General features: G+C 41.3%; 2 protein-coding genes across 8 annotated transcripts; both read left to right on the plus strand.

The window, feature by feature from the left end:
* Positions 1–6,173: 6,173 nt before the first annotated feature.
* Positions 6,174–10,445, plus strand: LOC112575148. The gene is made up of 3 exons (XM_025256773.1): positions 6,174–6,405; positions 6,722–7,092; positions 7,268–10,445. The coding sequence occupies exons 1-3, from the start codon at positions 6,212–6,214 to the stop codon at positions 7,675–7,677; spliced, it is 975 nt and encodes a 324-aa protein (XP_025112558.1). The 5' UTR covers positions 6,174–6,211; the 3' UTR covers positions 7,678–10,445.
* A 945-nt stretch (positions 10,446–11,390) lies between these two features.
* LOC112575150 lies at positions 11,391–16,821 on the plus strand. Of its 7 annotated transcripts, none has more exons than XM_025256782.1 (7): positions 11,391–12,448; positions 13,182–13,258; positions 13,864–14,016; positions 14,481–14,616; positions 15,142–15,305; positions 15,880–16,619; positions 16,762–16,821. In XM_025256782.1, the coding sequence occupies exons 3-6, from the start codon at positions 13,984–13,986 to the stop codon at positions 16,228–16,230; spliced, it is 684 nt and encodes a 227-aa protein (XP_025112567.1). In that variant the 5' UTR covers positions 11,391–12,448; positions 13,182–13,258; positions 13,864–13,983; the 3' UTR covers positions 16,231–16,619; positions 16,762–16,821. The 7 variants fall into 7 exon arrangements, with proteins under 7 accessions (XP_025112567.1, XP_025112562.1, XP_025112563.1 ...); XM_025256777.1 differs by having other exon boundaries at positions 11,395–12,448; positions 13,867–14,016; positions 15,865–16,619; XM_025256775.1 differs by having other exon boundaries at positions 11,396–12,448; positions 15,865–16,619.
* Positions 16,822–20,595: the final 3,774 nt, after the last annotated feature.

Raw genomic sequence — 20,595 nt, forward strand, 5'->3', positions numbered from 1 at the left:
TTTTCAACTGGACTGAACAAGCTGGCAGCAAATACAAACTACATCTTTCATCTTGCCATAAGGCATTCTATCGACATAACGTTCTCATGTTGTGTTAGGTGGCGTGTTTTTTTTTCTTAAGTGCTTCAGGCCAACCTTACCAGCCTGCAAAACTAGTGGGGTAGCATGTAGTGAGGCCCTAACCCCACTAGTTTTGCAGGCTGGGTTTGATAGTGGGATAAAGCTTTCTATAAATTAACATTCTTCCTTTTTGCAGTGTTCTTTGCGATGTCATTTCGACGGTTGTGATAGGTGATACTAATTTTCTTTTTTGTCATTCCCATGTTAAAGGATGAGCTAAGGAAGCGGGCACGTATTGATAAAGAGGATTGCACAAAAAAATCAACAGGACCAAACAGGGGAGGTGGTCGTGCTAGAGTTTACCTGCATGCCGTCACTGACGCACAGGCTGATCTTCTTAAAAATACAGGTCTGTTGTATGTCAATATATTTTTCGAATGACACTAAAGTCAAAAGTTCCGGTGACATATATCCAAAAAATCTTTGTAATCTCTCTTCTGGCAAAGTTTCACTGGCTCCCCATTCGGCAACTGTCTACCATTTGTGCCCATGTTAATCAAACCTTTATTTATATGTTAGAAATGTTCTCTCTAATCTATATTCCCTTCAGGTCTTTTTTGCGTTTTTATGTGAATCTTGAATTTTCGAGACATTATTACAACAAACTACCTTTTCTTCTCCAACTTTTAAATACTTCTTACTCTTCAAAAATGTCTTTAATAATCCCTTATTTGCAGTCTTTGCATCAGCACTCGCAACGAAATCATCATTTTGTCAAAGGCTGTTCATGTTTGAATTTGATTGAATTGGTAAACAAAGACGTTTAGCTGAACGATTTTTTTTTTTGTCAATTGTTGATCATTTGTAAATTATATAAATTTATAGGTGAGAAATTATTTGGACAGAAGTGTTTGCAGATTTTAGAAACAGAAAAAATTAAACTACTGGTGTAAGAGTAAGCACGTATATACAGTGATACCTCGGTTCTCGAACATAATTCGTTCCGGGAGGACGGTCGAGAACCAAATTGTTCGAGAACCGAAGCAATGAAACCCAAAGGAAATAATGGAAACTGGATTAATTCGTTCCAAGCCCCAGAAAATGCCTATTTACTGGCCTAATTTGTATATAATATGTAGAAAAACATGAGTCTCAACAAGAAATAAGAAATAAACGTGTATTTATTTAAAAAAAAATAAATAAAAAAAATGTACAGTACAGTACAGTACATTGTGTTTCATTTACTGTACCTGTACCAAACTTTATGGCAGGAGGGAATGAATGTGGAGGGAGGAGGGAAGGGGGATGGTTATTGTCACTGATGACGCAAGCAAGGCGCGCTGGGCTGAATGAACGCCATTCGGCTCAACTCGGCTCATCTCGGACGTTCGGATGTTCGAGTTCCAAATATTTGTTCGAATTCCAAGACAAAATTTTCTCGAATTTCCTGGTCGAATACCGATTTGGTCGAAAGTCAAGGCGTTCGAGAACCGAGGTATCACTGTATATATTTGCAGGATATACACAACCACTGCAAGAAGTCAAGAAGAGGACAGGAGCTGATATACAGCTTGACTCTAACCCATCACCTGTACCTGGTATAAAGATTCTTGTCATCCGCGGTGTTCCCACACAGATCGAAGCCGCGGTCAGTCTTATCAGTGAGATGACCAACAGTCAGGTTTGTAAATTAGCAAATGTTATTGAATGTCACAAAACGGCCGAACAGCATTCCTATATACACCATTTGACTGAACTCATTACTGATGCTTTTATCAGTCCTTAATAGCAAAGAGCCGTTCAACTGTATTTCGTTAGTTACAAATATACTTGTTGGAGCAATGGAAAATATCTTGTCTTTTAGAATGTATGTTTGTACTGATATATTTTTTTACAAGACTTTTCCTAAAGCATTCTCATTATAAGAACATGATCTAAGCAGATGCGATGCATAGTTCTTTGCATTTTATCCAAAACTTGTAGAGCTTCCCATGGAGTTGGTGTTGCGTCTCCAGGTAGACGAGAGCCTAAGAGATTGCTGTTGTGTTGTTATTTTAAATCTTTTCATACGAGTCTGTGTCATTTTGTTGTTCTTTTTAGTACTCTGCTGCCTATTGTCACTGCTGGATTTCGCACATTGGCTTATTTGAGTAATACACGCCTTGCATAAATTAGTTCACTTAATTATGGCTGGAACAGTCTTCTTCTTTTTGTTCCTATTCGCGCCCAGTGGAACATAGGGCCGCATGGCTCGAACAGTACCGAAAAAAAATATATATATATTTTCTAGATTGCAACACATATTGGTGCTGTAAAGGAATGATTCTGACTGTTATGCAGAGTACCCTTGTAGATGAAGCTCAGACATTCTGGCTCCAGTGGGTTGAGGCCGCGTTCCCTGATCTCGACTCTTGCGCCTACTTCCTGCCTCCTGTCTACTTCAACCGCGTGCCGCTGACTAGACAGTCGGTTGGTGGTCAGGGTGTTTTAGTTCTTCAAGCACCACATAAACTACAAGCCATTTGTTCATTTGTGTCAGCTCACGCTCAGGACAGAGACGTCAGAAATGATGCAGCAAAGGAGAGAGTTGATGGCCAGAACCTCATTCAGGCTGAACAAGTACAGGCCAACCAGTCAAGCCAGCAGAAACCTGCTTCATTCGCTTACGCCATGCTGCCTAGCGTTCAGAATAGTGATATCAGAGATGATGCTGCCTTGCAGCGCGTTCTTATCAACCTGCAAAAATTGTCTGAGATGAACAGAGAAGTGTTGGTTGGACTAAGTCAGCTTCAGTTCGGACAGTACCTGGGTGAACCTTGTTATGCTTCTGCAGCTGCCCAGCTCCCCCTACCCGCCAACCTTCCTCCTGCTCTGCCACGAAGCTGGAAACAGGGAGACTTTGATGTGCTTCTTATTCACCGACATTACGGTCTTATCGTCTTTGAGGTGAAGATGTTTGGTGACAACGTGCAGGCACTGAACATGTCACAGCAGAATGTAGACAACATCATAAGAAAGAAACTGAGAGATGCCGTGTCACAGCTGGACAAAGCGGAGGCCATGTTGTCTCACCTGGTTTCCGACATTGCACCTGGTCTATGTATAACTAAAACAATTGCTGTTCCTAACCTCACGGATCGACAAGTGCAACAGGCCATCTCTTGTGATACACAGGTCATTCAGGTATTTAAGCAAACACTTATTTCAGATTTTTGCAATCATTTATCAAATAGGGTGCAGTGCTAGTTCTAATACATTAAAGTAAGTAATGAATCCATACATGAAAACCATTAATAAGTAAAATTTTGTTACTTATTAGTCGCTTCGTATTAAAAAAAAATGTTATTTGAACTCGTATTGTGGTAATTGTTTTGGAAAAAAATCTGTTATATAAAGTAAACAGGAAAAAGCATCTAACGGCTGCGTAGTTCAATATTTCAGAGATGTTTTATAATATGGAGCACACGATTTGTAATGATTTTACCTAACGCTAATCATAATTAATTGTAGCTATAATGGCAAAAATAATGTGATAAGGCATATAGTATGTTGACCTAGACTCTTTTTATGTTATACGACTCAGCAGAAGCACACTAATGGAAACAGTCTTATTGTGACAAAATTGTTGAAGAAAAATGAATTAAGCTAGTTAAAGCATACCTTTGAGTTAGTTAAATAATAATAAAAAAAATTCATTGTCAAGTGGACTAAAATCACTAAACATAAGCGTCTCATTGTGAAAGTTCTGCATATGTTGTATAAATAATGATCAAAAATATTGAAATTAATATAAACTCAATTGTTGTGTTTAACTTTGACTCATTTCTGTATTTCTAAAAAAGTGTTATATTTCAGGAGCTGTGTCAGTGTTTGGGAACAACAGACCCCGCCGACATCACAGGTCTGTGTCTGTGCTGTGATCAGTTGTTTGACCCCAAGACACGGTGTGACGTCAGTAGTCACGTGCTGAGAGAACTCGGACACTGGTGGCAGCGACGTGTGGCTGTGGCTGGACCTAACCCTCACATGACACCTGGGGTGTACAAGACACTGGTAGCAAGGTAAATTAAAAAAAAAATTATGTAAACTTCTTTACACGTGTTTACGCTGTGGTCTACAGCAAGGTCTATAGTTGGATGATAGATCTTTTCTCGTCAGAGAAATCGTCAACTACAGGCAGTGAAGAGAGTTAGGTTTTATGTAGAAGTTAAGGAAAACCTAATGTAAACAAGAGCAGACTAGCAGTATGGTGGCAAGATGTGCATTTGTTACAACTAGAGGGAACAATGGTCGTGGGTTGACATCTAATCTCGAGGTCCACAGATTACTTGCACTCTCTGTGTTGCTTACACAGCAATCAGAACGCCCGGCAAGTGTCCGTAAGTGATTTGCTGGTCCTCTGTTCCCTATTTTACTTCGTGCATTCGCACGTCACAAACACCGAGGGCTGCCAGTGGTCACTTACAAACCAATCAAGTAACCAACATCGACAAGAGAACGAACACCCTACTGACGCTCGAACCCTCCTGTACTGGCATGGTGGACAGGTGACTAACCTCCACTCCCCATCAACCTGGCGGACAGGTGTGTCAGCCCTTGAGGTGTCATTTTTTTTATTGACTTAATTGACATCTCTGCCAGCCTGGTCGTGACTGGCTATTCTAACCGCTAAAGGCTGTCTCCCACTTATAGCATCTCTGCGCTCCTACTTCATACAACACTTGCAAATACTTCCCCCTTTTCCTTGCCTAAGTGCCATCAGCTTATCAACAAGCCACTCTAGACCTTAATTGTGTCGATTGTTACTTACCCATTTGACTTACCACATGGCAGCGAGACTCGGGAGGAAGGGCACTTAGGTTACAGAACTTTGAGCAAGGGGGCGAGTCAGTGACGAGCAACTGTCAGGACGGCCTAGTGTCGTCGTGAAAATTAAAGGGCTACGTGAGCAAGGCCTGTAAGAAGACTGGCACTACCTGTGAGAGGACTTACACTACCTGTGACAGGGAGACCTTCAACGCATAGAACTTCAGAAGTCGTCGTTCTCAAAGGAGGACAACGTGCTGGGTTAGCCGCACTCCAACGGACCGGAGAACTTTGTATCGACTTCGTTCTGCGGCTGTAGGTGGCATTGCAATCGTCGCAGACACCATATGTACATCCCTGGACTGATACAGACTCGACTCAGTGTCGCCGAGGTAACAGCATTGGAATAGTGGAAGTACTTAGCACGGATAGAACTGGGACTCCCCTATAGACGAGTCTGTTCATTGTATGTATTTGTATGTTTTTGTGTTTATTTCTACACGTTACATCAAACTCGAGTTTTGTGTTGGAAGAACAGTAAGGGAGGAGGCTCATGAGCCACGAGGTAAACTGTGTGAATGACGTGTGAGTGTTGTACGTGTGGTTCCCTGCAACTTATGTTAACGTGGGTAGTAAGGATTGAAGTTAACTCTCGCCCATGTGCCAGGTTCCCCGAGGGCAGTTTTCACGGGAAATACAGACTGTCACCATTTGAATAATCCGAACTGTGACTCGCTCTCTCTTCCTCTGATTAGACATTCAGATGTTGCGAATAATGTACCAAAGTGACGTAGTTCACTGTTACAGCGCTCGTTGATCGCAGGTGCGAATCAACGCAGATAATTAATTGAAAAATGGGTTTTGGAGTCTGAAATTTACAGGTTAGGTTTATATCACTGATATCTACTGATAACTGACAACAACGCGAACCGTTCAGGTCAAAGATCTGATATAGCAATTTTTTTTACCATAAGAGGTTTTTGAATGTTACATACTTTACAATGCTGTTAGTTTCAAATAGGTTCATATATATCTGTGATTTCTTTGTTTACATAGGTTCTGTGGTCCGGCGACAACAGTGAGTGTGCCATGCACATGTCCTCCACGTGTGAGTGTCAAGACCCTGGGTGAGGCCGTGTGGTGGACAGGAGAGTGCTATACTGCTGTAATCACACTCTTCCCAGAGCAAGTTCACCTGCTACACACGGCGCCTCCCACACTCTTTGTCACCGGACCGCCCGGTACAGGTAAAACTGTGGTGCTGCTGCTGATGGCCATACAGTGGCTGCGGTGTGGTCACCACGTCTACGTTGTCAGTACGTGGAGGGGGAGTCGTGCAGCGTGCATGTTGCTGTATCACCTGTTGCTGCAGACAGTAAAGACACAACAGTCAGCAGGTGTGTCACCCGGTCAGCCTCACCTCCTGCAGTATGAGCTTAAGGACGGTAAAGACGTGGCGAAGGCCGTCAACGACTTGTCACAGGCAGCGAGCGGAGGGTCGTTGTACATCATCGCTGATGAAGTAGGGAGTGAGTTCAGGTGAGTTGTACAGCGTGTGATGTGATGATAGACACACAGGTAGATGCTGTCTGTATTTACTGGATTAAAACTATTTGGTGCTTAACAGGTGATGTTTCCTCAACAGTTGTGACACCTGATGGTGGTGTTGTGTTGTCGACTTAGATTTGTTATGAAGCATCGGCTGTTACACACATTGTGTTGCAACACGTGTCATTATTGTCACATCATTTACTTGATGGATAATGTGTAACAATATTGCATGTGATACGCAAACAGAATCACAGATTAATAACAGTTCACAGTGTAACGCGTGTAGCTACATCCTATGTTACAGTCGTGTCTACAGAATCAAGAACTTTCAGACTTTGTGTGACAAGCTGCTGACACAAGTTCCTCGTCTCCATCTGTGGGCGGCAAGTTGTTACCATGGATACACACCCGCCGGCTGGCAAGTGGAATATTTAACCAGACCCCTCCGCTCTCCTCCGTCCGTCGTCAGGGAAGTCGCGCGGGACGAGAAGATCACTAAACACCGTTATGTCAAACCGTACAGTGAGCGAGGTGTGCCCGACCACACAGACGGCCCGCCAGTCATGCGACTGTATCACCGAGGTCAGGGTCACTCAGGTGACTGGTCAGATGACTGTGTCACGTGCGGTCGTGAGGTGGCCAGCTTCCTACACAGTCTCCGTGTTGGTGTTACAGGTAGGTGTGTGTATTGTGTAGTGTAACGTTGTTTACAGTTAAACACTTACCTGTGTGATAAATAAATAACGAACGGGTAAGAAACAGTTTTGTAAATAAGACAGTGTGTTAGTGACGTGTGTCTCTCAGTTTACGTGATGACGTCACTATGCCATGTTTATATCCATGTTGACAGAGAGCAGCACAACAACATCTACAACATTGACCTCTACCAGCGGCGGCACAACACCACGCTGTCTACAGTGGAGAGACGTGCTGGTGTTGGACTGGCGTGACGTTAGTGATCAGTCGAGTATGGTGACAGGACTGCAAGAAGCGGGTATCCCAGTGCGGGTGATGACGGATGATGACATCGAGGACGTGGCCACGGCCCGCAGTGACGTGGTGTGGGTGACGAGTGGACATCGTGTTCGTGGTCTGGAGAGAAAAGTCGTCGTCTGTCTGGAGGACCCTGGTTACGATTTACTTAGATCTCAGTTGTCACTAGTATACAACTCTACCTCTCCCCGACTTGACCTCATGTCCCGCTGTACGTCACAACTTGTGATTGTCTCCCCTGACGACTGGCCGCTTGAAGGTCACTGACACTGACACTGACACACCTGTCACCTCCTGTTGTCGTGTGTCACTCTCTTACATCAACAATTGTCTTTTAGTGTTTGTCTTCTTCTACTCTCAGTCTATCACGAAGTCATCACCTTATGATGTCATAGACATGCCGTCATTACAATTTTTTACATCGGTCCGTGTCTCTGTTTACACACCAACAAGTGTCAACAAGTTTGTCTGTTACAGAGGTGTGTGTTTTAATGTGTCATTATATTCGTGAGTGTGCCAGTCTACCAGCGTGATATCTGTGTCAATGTGTCAGTATACCAGTGTGATATCTGTGTCATTGTGTCAGTCTACCAGTGTAATATCTGTGTCAATGTGTCTATATGTTGTACACGTGCTGTCAAAGGGCCTCAGCAGACTGTCATGTCAGTGCCGTGCACTAAAGTGTTTAGTCTGATATTGTTTACTGCCAGTGGTAAACAAAGGGGACAGAACTCTGAGACTAAATACAGACACGAGTGGTCCATCAAAACCCAGTTCATTGAGTTAAGAGATTCATTGATGTAAACACAACAAACACTAGCGGCTCACTTATACAACACATGTTACAAGTTTAACTGTTTGACACAAACACATTCACACGATGTACACATGTTGTTTCACATCCTTTATAAATGTCGCGCACACGTTTCACAATGAGTGTTTCAGTAAAGATTTTTGTTGTTAGTTTAAAACAGGTACAAACAGTTGTTAAGTGGTTAAAATAAATTTAACAGTCATGTCATCGACAGGCACCACGTGCGCACTGTTACAACAGTCAAACACCAGGCTGACAATATAAACATACACCACACAGCAAATAAACAATAAATACCAATGACAGGATACAATACCTACACCACGATCACATGACACTGTTACAGTTTACAACATCTTGTCACAACACACACTATACCCTGACCGTGACATGTCATGACACGAAGTCTCACAATCAGCCATTTCTGACGTCATGTCAGCCCTCAGTGACGTCATGTGGATGGAGGATGAAGGAGGACAGCGACTGTCGTGTGTCAGGAAAGCGATGATGAGGGCGAAGATAAAATGCGTGTGTACCTCTGTGTGTCGATGATCTGTTGGACTAAAGAAAACCTTTTCGCGATCTGTTTTGATGGAGTCAACACATGTGTAACTTGGGACTAGACATGTCACTTGTGTGTTGGACTGCAGCTGTCCTGTGTCTTGGGGTCACGTGGCTAGAGCGGTAAACTACGCTCTGTGCTGGTTGTTCTTGTGTTGATGTTTTTTAATAAAAGGTCTCAAAAAAAAAAAAGATGAACAAAATCTCGAAAGCAGCACTAGCGAACGTACGCTGAGCATATCGCAGAAAACTACAGAATCCCAAGGAATAGAGTGGCGACAGTGAGAGAAGGCAGCCAATAAAATGTAAAAGTAAAGTAGACCTCATCCAGCAAACAAAGTCACGTGTTTGTTGTCGACAGTTCACATCACAAGAAGTGAGATGACAGACCGAGTACAAAACCTAAAGAAAGAGGCGATGCTACCGATGTAGATAACATCGCTCACTCAGGAAGCAGGCAACAGAAGGTCATCGCTAACGAGCTGTGTCTTTCATCTACAAAGAAAAGCTGACAACAACGATGTGAAAAGAACGGTAGTCAACCTTTAACTAACAGTAAAATAACAAAGCGATAACCAAACAAATAACAAACAACTTACCCAGGGTGCCTTACAACGATCAGAAGGAAGAGAGTTGTGGAGGTCAGTGAGACACACCTGTAGGCTACCTGGTGATAAAACATGGCGACCCTTCACACTCTTGTGTATGACATCTTTGGTATGTAAGTATTCCCGAGCATGCACTCCACCCCGCAATGTATATGTGACCACTGACTGTATTATGTATATACTATCACAATGTCTATACACAAGATATATGTGACCACTAGCTCTATACTTTGTTGCTGATTGTCTGACATGACTTTTGTCACTCTTTAGACACAATGGTCCATACTGGCCCACAATGGTGTACAATAGTCCACACTGGTGCCCAATGCTAAAACAACTACACCTGTCAGTGAAGGAAACATAAAATCAAGTTCAGTCCAAAGTCCAAAGATGGAAGAAGAGGAGACAGAAGCCGTTAGTGGAGGAAGATGTCTGTTGTAGGAAGTGACGCAGCACAAGAACTGGAGAAACATCCTAAACAGATGCAAACGGTGCAACAAACATCACAGATGAGTAGGAGTACCTCCATTAAAACTCACAACCACGAAGTTTATAAACGTCTCTTGCTGTCTCGCGTCTGTTTCCCTGACATCAACACTTATCTTCAGTGTTTCTTCTCTGTTAATCTCAATCTATCACTTCATCACCTCATAATGTCATCCACAGCATAACATCCTGTCTCTGTTTACACAACAACTAGTGTCAACTACAATATCAAACCATCTTTACACAACAACAGAGTTCGTGTTATTGGCTGCAGTTGGTGACATCACACTAACACTCAGTCTTATCGACGGAAATGAAATGTATCTTTGTACCTTATTTTTATTTTCATTTGGATGCAACATCAGTTGTGTGTGTAATGCCTTTACCTTGTTTGTGTCAATGGCGGGTGTTCCATCAATCATTTCATGCTGACGTAATTTTGTTAGCGAGTAAGTCAAGTGTTATATTATGAGTGTTGTATGACATCTCCAACATTTTTATAGCATTGCATTTTTCAGTTCTTCATGGTAAGAAAATAAAATATTCCACTTTCACACGAAAGAATAGTTCATTTGTGTTGGATCCTGTCGGTTGATTATCTTCTTTAACTCTGTGTTGTATTTTGTTATACTGTTTGTTAACCCTATCATGCCCAGTTTCTCTGCAGCTGATCCCTTATAACATTGATATCAACCTGTACAAGACAGCGCTGACACACACACTAGCAAAACTAGATCAGCATGAGTTCACTGTTTAAACACAATTTACACACTCAGACATGCACTAGGCATAGCCCCCTGTAGAAGCATACTTTCTACTTTTAATTATGCTTGATTAAAGTTTATTAGAGTAGAGACAATCAACCGTAAACTAGACATTTACACCCACCCCTTCCACACACACACACACACAAACACACTCTCTCTACGATGGTTAGATGTCGATGAGTCGACAAAACTCCAGATAACTATACACAGCCTTACTTAGCGTCCTTAGTAACACCAGGACAACGAAACCAAATAAACGAAGAAGGTGACATGTCTGAGGGACTCTGTTTATGTTTGTTTTCATATATGTTTGTGTGTGTGTACTGAAATTTTTCCATCACGAATTTATTCATCGTGGCAGAGCTCGCATGTTGGATATACCGGCATAAAGGTCGTCTGAAGATTATTAGGCATCACGGTAGGCATGGTGAAACATAACAGGATTGACACGTGCTCATCTGCAACATCGATGACCCCCCCACTCCTTCGGATATACATTTGGATATTTAAGGAACTTAGCCTCTAAATGGAAGTGCAGTCACCTACCAGGCCGCGGCTTTTTATCTTTTTACGCGTGAAAAGTCAAAAAAGGATTCCCAATGCCACAAACATTGACCTATTTATTTTTTATGCTGAGTCATTTTCTCCAAACTAACACATTAAACTACACCAAAACCTTAAGTTTCGCTTAATCAAAACTTCAAAGCTGGCTGTCATACTATGAGAATGTTGGGAAAAGTACTATCAGCGGGCATGGCTCTAGTCTTTTGGTTCGTTGGCCAAAATGTGAAGTGTACTTGTTATTTGTATCGGATGTCACGGTCAGGTGACATGGAGCCTGTCACATCATTCGCGTGGCTTAAGAGAACTCGCAGACTAGCGGTCTCTCTGATTAGCGCTGACTCATCTTCAGCCTCCACTATAACTTTTCTCCTGACATCGGATGACATTCAAAGTAACACAAACGGTGTCTCCTGTGTTGGACGTAGTTGTCGACCGGGATCTCACATCAAAAAGTGCAAAAGGTGGGATTACTGTTAACTATTTTCATGTAGATTTACGTTAAGCCTTGTACCCACAAGGTTTTTTATTATTTGTTGATTATTTTTTCTAATATTATGCTCCTGTACTTAATTCATGTTTTTGTTGGTGTTCTTATCTAATGTGCATGGCTGTAGAGTGTAAGTGTCACGTGCCCCTTGTCGGAAATCGTTCCAGCGATCGCGAAATGGCAGAGTGTCTGACATTCAGTAGTGAGAACACTGTTTTGCTAGAAAAACAGTTGTCATCATTGTTTATATTCCTATTATAAGTTTATGACTATATCACATCACGACAAACATTGAAACCATATGAGTTGTGCGAATGCTGTCTGTATTGGTAGTTATTTAATTGACACGTGCTGCTCTGCTCGTTAAGCTAATCCTACTGGTAAAGCAATCTAAAGCCTGAAAGTAAACTCGAGCATTAGTTAAGACCCACCTAGACCCTGACCTAGAAACCTTCTGATAAGACTGTCAGACCTAAACTGTAAACTGTAAAGACCTAAACTGTAAAACCTATTAACTGAAAATTGTTAAAACACGCGGTCGCCGACGAGACACACACTATGTACCGACCATCACCATGTAGCAATGACTAATTGTATTTACATCTCAATACATGAACTGTGACCAGCAGGACTCTTTGAATTCTTGAGTTTATGGACAAAAAATTCTATAACTTTGGGGAAATCCGTTTCGCACACTGGCTTAAGCCACAGTGACTCGATGCTTGGCAGTTGTGTCAACAAACTTACACAGGTAAGTAATTATTCCATCATTGTAGTTTTATAAAACCATAATGTTCGTGATTAAAATGTGTAGCGACAGGTCACAGTCTGCCTATGACAATGTTCTTGTGATTATTTACAGAACTGTAACAGGAATGGTCTGGTGTTGAGAGATTGAAGTTGACTTTAATAACTATTATTGAGTACAGACGAATAAGACTTTGTTTGACACGTTGGACTGTAACTACCTCCCTAGCTTGTAACTACCTGTAACTGTAACTACCTAGCTTAAGAAGGTTTCGATGGCCAAGTACTCATAGTAAAGACCAATGGAAACCAATTATCTCTTTCGTTAAAGTCTAACAAAATATAGCTTTACACTTTATTCAATTCCCTCCGCAAGTCCTAAATGTAATTTTTTCGACGATTTAATAATATACTAAATTATCATGCTGTAAAGCAAAATCCTTCAAAGAAAAACATTTTTCCACCTTTCCCCCCAAATCCTCATTAAAACATCAGTAAATTCCGTCTCTTTGGATTATATTTTAGTCACACATTTGTATGAGTACTGTATATTTTTGTCTGTGCCGCGCATTAAAATGTTATAAATATCAAAATGGCCCTTCGAGAAAAAAAGCTTCCCTCCCCTGAATGAAGGTGTAACAGAGTGTTCTGCAGGGTGTGGGTTACACCTCCTGTGTTGATACAAGTAAGAACATAGCAGGAACACCCGATAAGTTAGACTTTTAATCGACTCACAGGTAAACAGAACTTACAGGTAAACATCCGGGTCACTCGTGACTAGATGCGCGCCATTATGGAGAGAAGCAGCAGCGAGGTCAGTGACTAATTATACTTACGTGTTTGTTTAGAAGAATATGTAAATTGTTTCTGTAAATAATTATCGTAGGGATTATGGAGTTTATGGTCAGATATCAAATAGTAATCATCTCATCAAAATACACTCCCGCTGATCAGTCCCACTGCATGCAGTACAAGCGAGACGCTATAGAACAGACCTGGGCAAACGCCGGCCCGCGGGCCGGATCCGGCCCGCCTCCTGTCTCTGACCGGCCCGCCTGCTGGCTCCCACCAGTAAATATACTATATATGCAGCATTGGGTAAAACTGAGTTAACTATATTAGTCCGGCCCTCTAGAACCATCCCAGTTTCTCATCCGGCCCCTTGGGAAAATTAATTGCCCACCCCTGCTATAGAACTTATCTGTTGACCCCCTTAACCCTGTTGTAAAATGTTAAGCATGTGACTATTTTATGTTTTAGCCTGTTTATTAGGAATTTTAAATTATTGGCAAGTTACCATAAATTACAAAACATTACATACCAGTAACAGTATGGACCGATAGGTTACCTCCCTTGAAGTAGATGCCATTATTATGTACACAAAAAGACAAAACTAAAATAAGTGTTGTGGATGTGTAGCAGGTCCCACGAAGATCAAGTAGACAACAACATTCAGCACCATGACTGGTTTCTTGTCCTGACAAAGACCAGGTACAGACGCCGCCTACAAGCTTAGTTGAGTAAAGGGAGACCACCGCCATGTCTGGTCATCCACCACCGGCTTCACAAAAAGTGAGAACATTACATGGTAACACTGGCGATTGTTACAGTAGCCACCCTAGTGTGTGTGATGATAATCCCACCATCCCACTGTAAATTGTGTGAGTGTACGTGTAGAGTGCCACTCACATAGAAAGTAGAAATTGTTTTACATGGACATCTGTCATTGATGGTTTCAGCTGAGAACATATTATTTAGACTATTCTTACAACATGTTAAAAATTACCTCTGTTTAAAAAAAAAAACTTTTCTCATATTTTAATATTTTGACTTCGTTTCTGCGATCTTAATATTATTTTAGTATTTTAACTCTTTTTGTGTGACAATCATAATGCTTGAGTTTTTTTCAGCATTCCTCTGATTCTTGTAATACCTTAATGTTTTATTACACTCGACATGCATGGATGTACATCTTGTTTCGCTCATTTCCAGATTGGCGCATGTAGTTTTCTCTCCTCCATGTTGTGTCTCTACAGGGCAGTCGCCGGAGTGGAGCAGGAGGTGGTGAAGATGTTAGGGCAACAAGAGGATCTGGTAGAGGAGGCAGAGGTCGTGTGAACTTTTACCTGCACGCCGTGACTGATGAACAGGCTGCTGTCCTCACTGACGACAGTAGGTGACATTTGACCCAATATATAAACCGCCTTCAGAAACATTCGTGTGTTTACTATTTGTGTGTTTACAGTACAGCTGGTAAGCATCTAGGAAGTTTTATGCAAAGACATTGGTTGACACTTCCATATTGTCTTTGTTTTTCTTACAGACCTCTCTTGTTGTGTACATTATTAATCTTCGTTTGCTTTATCTACTACTTGACGATAGCCTAAGCCTTTCTAAGAGTTTGGGTTAGAAGTTAATTTTCTAATTAGATAATCTAGTTATGATTTTAATATCCTTGTTAAGACTCCGTTTTCATTATGTCTTACTGATGTTTATAAACTTTGAATTTTTTCTGGTTTTTGCTTGGTATTTTATGCATATTAGACACCATGGATACTGCATAGAAAAAGAAAAGTAGATGATAAAGATGGTGATTGATGATGATGATGATGATGATGATGATGACGACGACGAAATCTAGATAAAGAATCAAAGTTAGAATTCTACTTATTTTCATCTGTTTTTCATGACACTAAGGTAACCAATGCCTACTCCAGGAGGTCAAGATACAAACAGGCGCTGACGTAAAGTTCGACTCTAACCCCTCACCTGTACCAGGTATGAAGATTGTCGTCATCCGAGGTGTTCCAGGTCAGATTGAGGCGGCAGTCAGAGTCATCAGTGAGAAGACTGGCTTTCAGGTAGAATTAGTGTGTGTCTTTTACAGAGATTATTGACCGTTTTATTGATACCACCGTTGGGTTTATGTCTGTTAGAGGAAAAAAAAGTGAGAGAGATACTGACTCAGATTTACAGGTCAGTGAAATTGTTCAGCAGGAGTAAAAACGTTTAACAGAAGGAAACCAAACGCATTTGTATTAAAAGGTCAGTCCCAGTTAGCATGAAAAGTTCTAAGAGTAGAAGATAAAATTAGCAGCATGAAAGAGCAGCAGTAGAAAACATCAGAGGGACAGCAGTCACTAAAACTGAAATTCCTGCTCCAAAATAAAACAAAATATTCACTAACATTGTTTAATCATAAACATCACTTGCAGCTATTATATCTTTTGCGATTCTTTGCAATTATTTGAGGTCTGTTGATGTAGCATCGAATTTTTTCCTTTTTTTACTCTTAAATCTTCTTCCTGACATTTAAATCACAAAAACCCGTGGAGTCATTATTCGAAGATAATTTTGTTCAAATGATCTGTACAAGAAGCAACGAACAAGAAAACTAAGGTTTAATTATTTTTATTTGAGAATGGATCTAAACAGGAAACCATCACAGCACAAGCCCAGACATTCTGGCTCCGGTGGGTTGAGGCCGCGTTCCCTGATCTCGACTCACGCGCCTACTTCCTGCATCCTGTCTACGTCAACCACGTGCCGATGACTAGACAGTCGGTATCTGGTCAGGATGTTCTGGTTTTTAATCTGTCATCCAGTCAACGTGTTGGACTGAACCAAGCGACGATGATTCCATCCACGGCTGCTCAGGATTCTATTTCGCAACCTTCTGTTCAGGAGAGTGACGTGAGACATGATAAAGCCATGGAGCGGCTGCTCGTCTGTCTGCAGACGATTTCAGAAGAAAATAAAGAAGTCTTAGTTGGAAAAGTCAGCTGAAGTTCGGACAGTACCTAAGCGAACCCTTCTACGCTGCTGCAGCTGCCCACTTGCCTTCAACTAAGACCTTTCCGAGTGGTTTGTCACAGGACAGACAGGGAGACTTTGATCTTCTCCTCATTCATCGACTTCATGGTCTTGTCGTCTGTCAAGTGAAGGCTTTTGGAGAAAATTGGAACAAACGTGATATGTCACAACAAGATATATGCAGGAACCTTAAGATAAAACTGAAACAGGTCATACAATCGTTAAACAAGGCGGAGGCCATGTTGTCTCACCTGGTGTCCGACATCGCTCCCGGTCTGCGCATCACTAAGACCATCGCTGTCCCCAACATCACAGCTTATCAGGTGCAATGGGCTGTCGCTGATGACACCGATCTCACTCAAGTAAGGATTTTGACAGCTTCTATTTTGACACATTTCAGCCTTAAACAGTGCTTAATTATTTTATCACAGGTGTAGAAAATAATTTTTTAATAAATGTTATACTTTTCAGTTTAGTCAAACAGAACGTGCTACTCTTTGGCAGGAACTGTGTCAGTGTCTGGGAACAACAGACCCCGCCGACATCCCAGGTCTGTGTCTGTGCTGTGATCAGTTGTCTGACCCCAAGACCCCCGTGTGACGTCAGTAGTCACGTGCTGAGGGAACTCGGACACTGGTGGAAGCGACGTGTGGCTAGGGCTGGACCTGACAGTCACATGACACCTGGGGTGTACAAGATATTGGTAGCCAGGTAAAGAATTTTAAAAATATGTTTATGCAAAACCTTTACAAGTGTATACGCTGTCGTCTACAGCATGGTATATAGTTTGATGACAGATCGCTTAATATTAATATATCTTGCTGTTGTTGTTAGAGACATCGTGGATTACCGGCAATGAAGAGTGTAAGGTTTCATGTAGAAGATGATGAAGACTATTTGTGAACACGAACAGACTAGTAGTGTGTAAGATGTGGGTTTGTCACAACTAAAGGGAGTAGTGGTCATGGGTTGATATCTCATCTCGAAATCCACTGATTATTTCTCTTCTCTGTGTTGCTTACACAGCCACGGAGGTATTCAAACATAACAAGGGTAAGAAAGAGCAAATACACAGCTGATTTAGAGTTCACGACCCCTACTACTGCCATGCTTCTCGAATGTACAAAAAGAAATAATAACTGACCAACCGAATGGCTATACCATCCACTCAAACCTTGTAGACACCTTTGAACGTTCCCAGTGTACGTCATCACAGACACTTAGCAGACATTCAACATCACATCCTATTTAGTGGATTATTGTCTTTCGGAATTTATTAACATCTTTGTTAATCATTACATCTGGATCTTAAAAATATAACAAGGAAATATTGACATCATTATGTCATCAACCAGAATAATGGTGTCTTCTTTTGTTTCTTTACATATGGAAGATTAAACAAGCCGTTTCTTTGATGAAAGTCTTGAAATAGAAGTTGAGTAATCGTTCAGGAAACTGTAGATTGATAAAAGTTCTTGAAAATTTGGATACAGAGAATTCTATAAAAATAAAATTAGCTAGCTAATATTGAGTATTAATATAGAACAATATAAAACAACTTTAAAGTAAATAATTAAACAGATATAATTTGAACTTTAACATTTATGCATTATATTTATTATTAAAAAATTAGTGTTTTCCTGCAAAATCTTGTTTATGTAGAGCTCGTCAGGCATGTTCTTTTGCTCTGAAACCAAACAACCCTAAGTACTTTGGTCTGCTTGCGAGGAGGATGCTCCAGACCTAGTTACTGAGGCTTTTCCCGCTTTTACAGTCGTTGATAGCAACATGTAGGACTATGGTAGTTGTCTGTGTTTGCGGTGGTGTTTCTTATAGGACTACAAACAATTTGGCTCTCATTAGGCCCTACAATGACAGTACATGACAACAGTCCCTGTCAATTGCCATGTCAGCTTAGTGTAGACCGGCAACCACCGAGTTTCTCAGTGTCACTAGTAGAGCTGGGAGCCAGCTGTAACCTTTGACCTGCTCGGTGTCGTCTGTTATAAAACTTCTGCTCGGTGTCTTCTGGCTTCTAACGCGTCGTTTCCATGTTGGACGGATGAGAAGGGAGAGGTGGACTCGGGGGATTTGGGTGGAGGGATCTGACGTGAGGAGACATGAGTTTGGCTGGTGTCTCGTTATTTAACCATAATTTGTGGCAATGAGTGAGTCGAATTTGCTGGGGAGGGGAATAGGACGAACAGTTAGATTCTGACTTGAAAGGTTCTAAGGAGCAGAAAAAGGGGCAAGATCAGTTATTCCTACATCAGAAAGGAATATTTCTGGTCTCTTCTGTTCTTTTGTCGGCCATCCTGCTTTTAGTGTTGAATTGTCTTCATGTGTGGTGTTGTAGCGCCTCAAGATCATTCTCAAGTTTTTTAGTTACATCGGCGAGACAGGGGTGGAAAGCAGCCATGTCCTCACGGAGGCTTGTAATGACTTATTCAATAATTTGTAGAGGGACACAGGCAACTTGACAACTTCCCATCAAGGTAGAAATAGACATTTAGTTCTTTTACAGATTTTAAATTTTAGAAAAATAAAAAAGGTTCGTTTTGAGGACATTAGTCCTGAATCATGTTACTTTCTCGTCGCTTAAATCTCAATCGGTTTCTCACAGCGAGTAAGCCTAGAGGGGCGTCTTTGCCGTTGTAGTACAAATTTTCCCTCCGCATCGCGAATCTCAAACTCTCTAATACTATACCTGCTGACGACATTGCACGGATGTTCAAATAGTTGTCTTTAAAAGCAAATTTATATACTAAAACCATTTGCAGATAATTTTGATGTCAATTAACCTTCAGAAAACAAAAGTTGTGGCAGTCAGGAAAGGTTTTGTTTGGGAAGCTATGGAAGCCATAAACTGGAGGTCGTCAACACCTATATTTGAGCTTTTAGTTTACCACAAAACTTTCCCTTACTAGTGCAGTAACTGACTTAGCAACTAAAGGAACTAGCCAGCTCTTGCAGTGCCTGTAGAAATTAAGTAACAGTATTCCTAGATATTTTTTTTTTTATAAATATAGATGATATGCAGATTGATCCTCTCTTATTGTATGAATCTGAAATTTGGGGCTATTAAAAAGTTCAAGTATTTGCTTGCAAAAGATTTTTAGGTGTGTGGTTGAATACACCAAATAAAATAATTGATCTTGGGAGATTTTCAATACCCTATCCAAAGTAAGGTGTGTTAAATATTGGTTCAGTCTTATTAATATGTCAAATGATGGATTACCAGGTTATAACGCTACATATGCAACAATTAGGAAAGTGCAAGTGGGCACACCTTGTGAAAGAATTGCTGTGTTAATGGTTTTGACTGGTGTTGTTACATCAGGGTGTAAGAAGTGCTAAATTATTTATATGTACACTCTGACATTGACTGGAAGATTGTTTTGCCCAGAACTGGCACATTGATCTGGAAACAGTTCACGCTTAGAAGTGCACTCATCCTACAAAGCTATCCCAAGCCTGAAAGACACATTCTCTACCAACTGAAATATTTTAAAGTATCCTATACCCACTTTAGATTTGGAATATCAGATATAACAGGTAATCGAACAAGCAGCTCACCAGTTTCATTGCAGTTGCCCACACCATGCTTTCCCATTAATCAAATGAAATCAAATCAGACTTTAATATCTGTCGAGTAGACCCAAGACAGAAATTGTTCTTTTGCTCACAAGGGCAGGCATACATACTGATACAGACATTTACACACACAGTTAGGAGTAAAGATACCTTATCATTATGTGTCCTTTATCTGCATTGTTATTTCCAACTTTGGCATTTATGTCGCCCATTATGAACTTCAGGTATCGTTTTGGAGTACGAACAACCAGCGCTTGTAGGGAGTTGTAAAAGTCTTCTTTTTCCTCTTTTTTATCTGCTTTGGTAGGTGCATAGCACTGGATGATGGTGATCTTTCTCCCTTTGGAGTTGAACCTGGCTGACATGAGTCTGGGGAGACTGGTTCCCATGCTACTAGTGCTCTTGCAGCCTCTGGTGTCATCAGTACTGTTACTCCTTGTGTGTGGTCATGGTCAGGGTCTTCATGTCCAGAGTAGATGATTGTCTCCCCTGACGAAAGTCTGGTCTGACCGTTCCCATTACACCTTGTCTCGCGCAGGTCGATGAGCTTGATGTTATAGTTTTTCATTTCCTGCACTTCGTGAGCTGATTTTCCTCTCTCGTACACGGTTCTAATGTTCCAGATCCCTATTCTACTTTTTGCCTTGAGAAGATGGGTCGGGGAACTGACTTCCTGAAAGCTCTCGCCAGCACGTTTCATAAGCGTTTCCGAAGAGGGATCTTCCATCCAGGCTCTCGTTGTGC

Source organism: Pomacea canaliculata, linkage group LG11 (assembly GCF_003073045.1).
Source record: "Pomacea canaliculata isolate SZHN2017 linkage group LG11, ASM307304v1, whole genome shotgun sequence".
In the NCBI taxonomy this organism is placed as follows: Eukaryota; Metazoa; Mollusca; class Gastropoda; order Architaenioglossa; family Ampullariidae; genus Pomacea; species Pomacea canaliculata.

What these genes read in the sequence shown, in the direction of transcription:
- LOC112575150 (XM_025256777.1), top strand. Translation starts at nt 13,984, where the DNA reads ATGTCTGGTCATCCACCACCGGCTTCACAAAAA. An exon ending in CACCACCGGCTTCACAAAAA is followed by an intron (nt 14,017 to 14,480) that starts GTGAGAACATTA and finishes GTGTCTCTACAG; the next exon opens with GGCAGTCGCCGGAGTGGAGC. An exon ending in GTGAGAAGACTGGCTTTCAG is followed by an intron (nt 15,306 to 15,864) that starts GTAGAATTAGTG and finishes TTTTTATTTGAG; the next exon opens with AATGGATCTAAACAGGAAAC.
- LOC112575148 (XM_025256773.1), top strand. Translation starts at nt 6,212, where the DNA reads ATGTTGCTGTATCACCTGTTGCTGCAGACAGTAAAGACACAACAGTCA. An exon ending in GAAGTAGGGAGTGAGTTCAG is followed by an intron (nt 6,406 to 6,721) that starts GTGAGTTGTACA and finishes CCTATGTTACAG; the next exon opens with TCGTGTCTACAGAATCAAGA. An exon ending in TCTCCGTGTTGGTGTTACAG is followed by an intron (nt 7,093 to 7,267) that starts GTAGGTGTGTGT and finishes CCATGTTGACAG; the next exon opens with AGAGCAGCACAACAACATCT.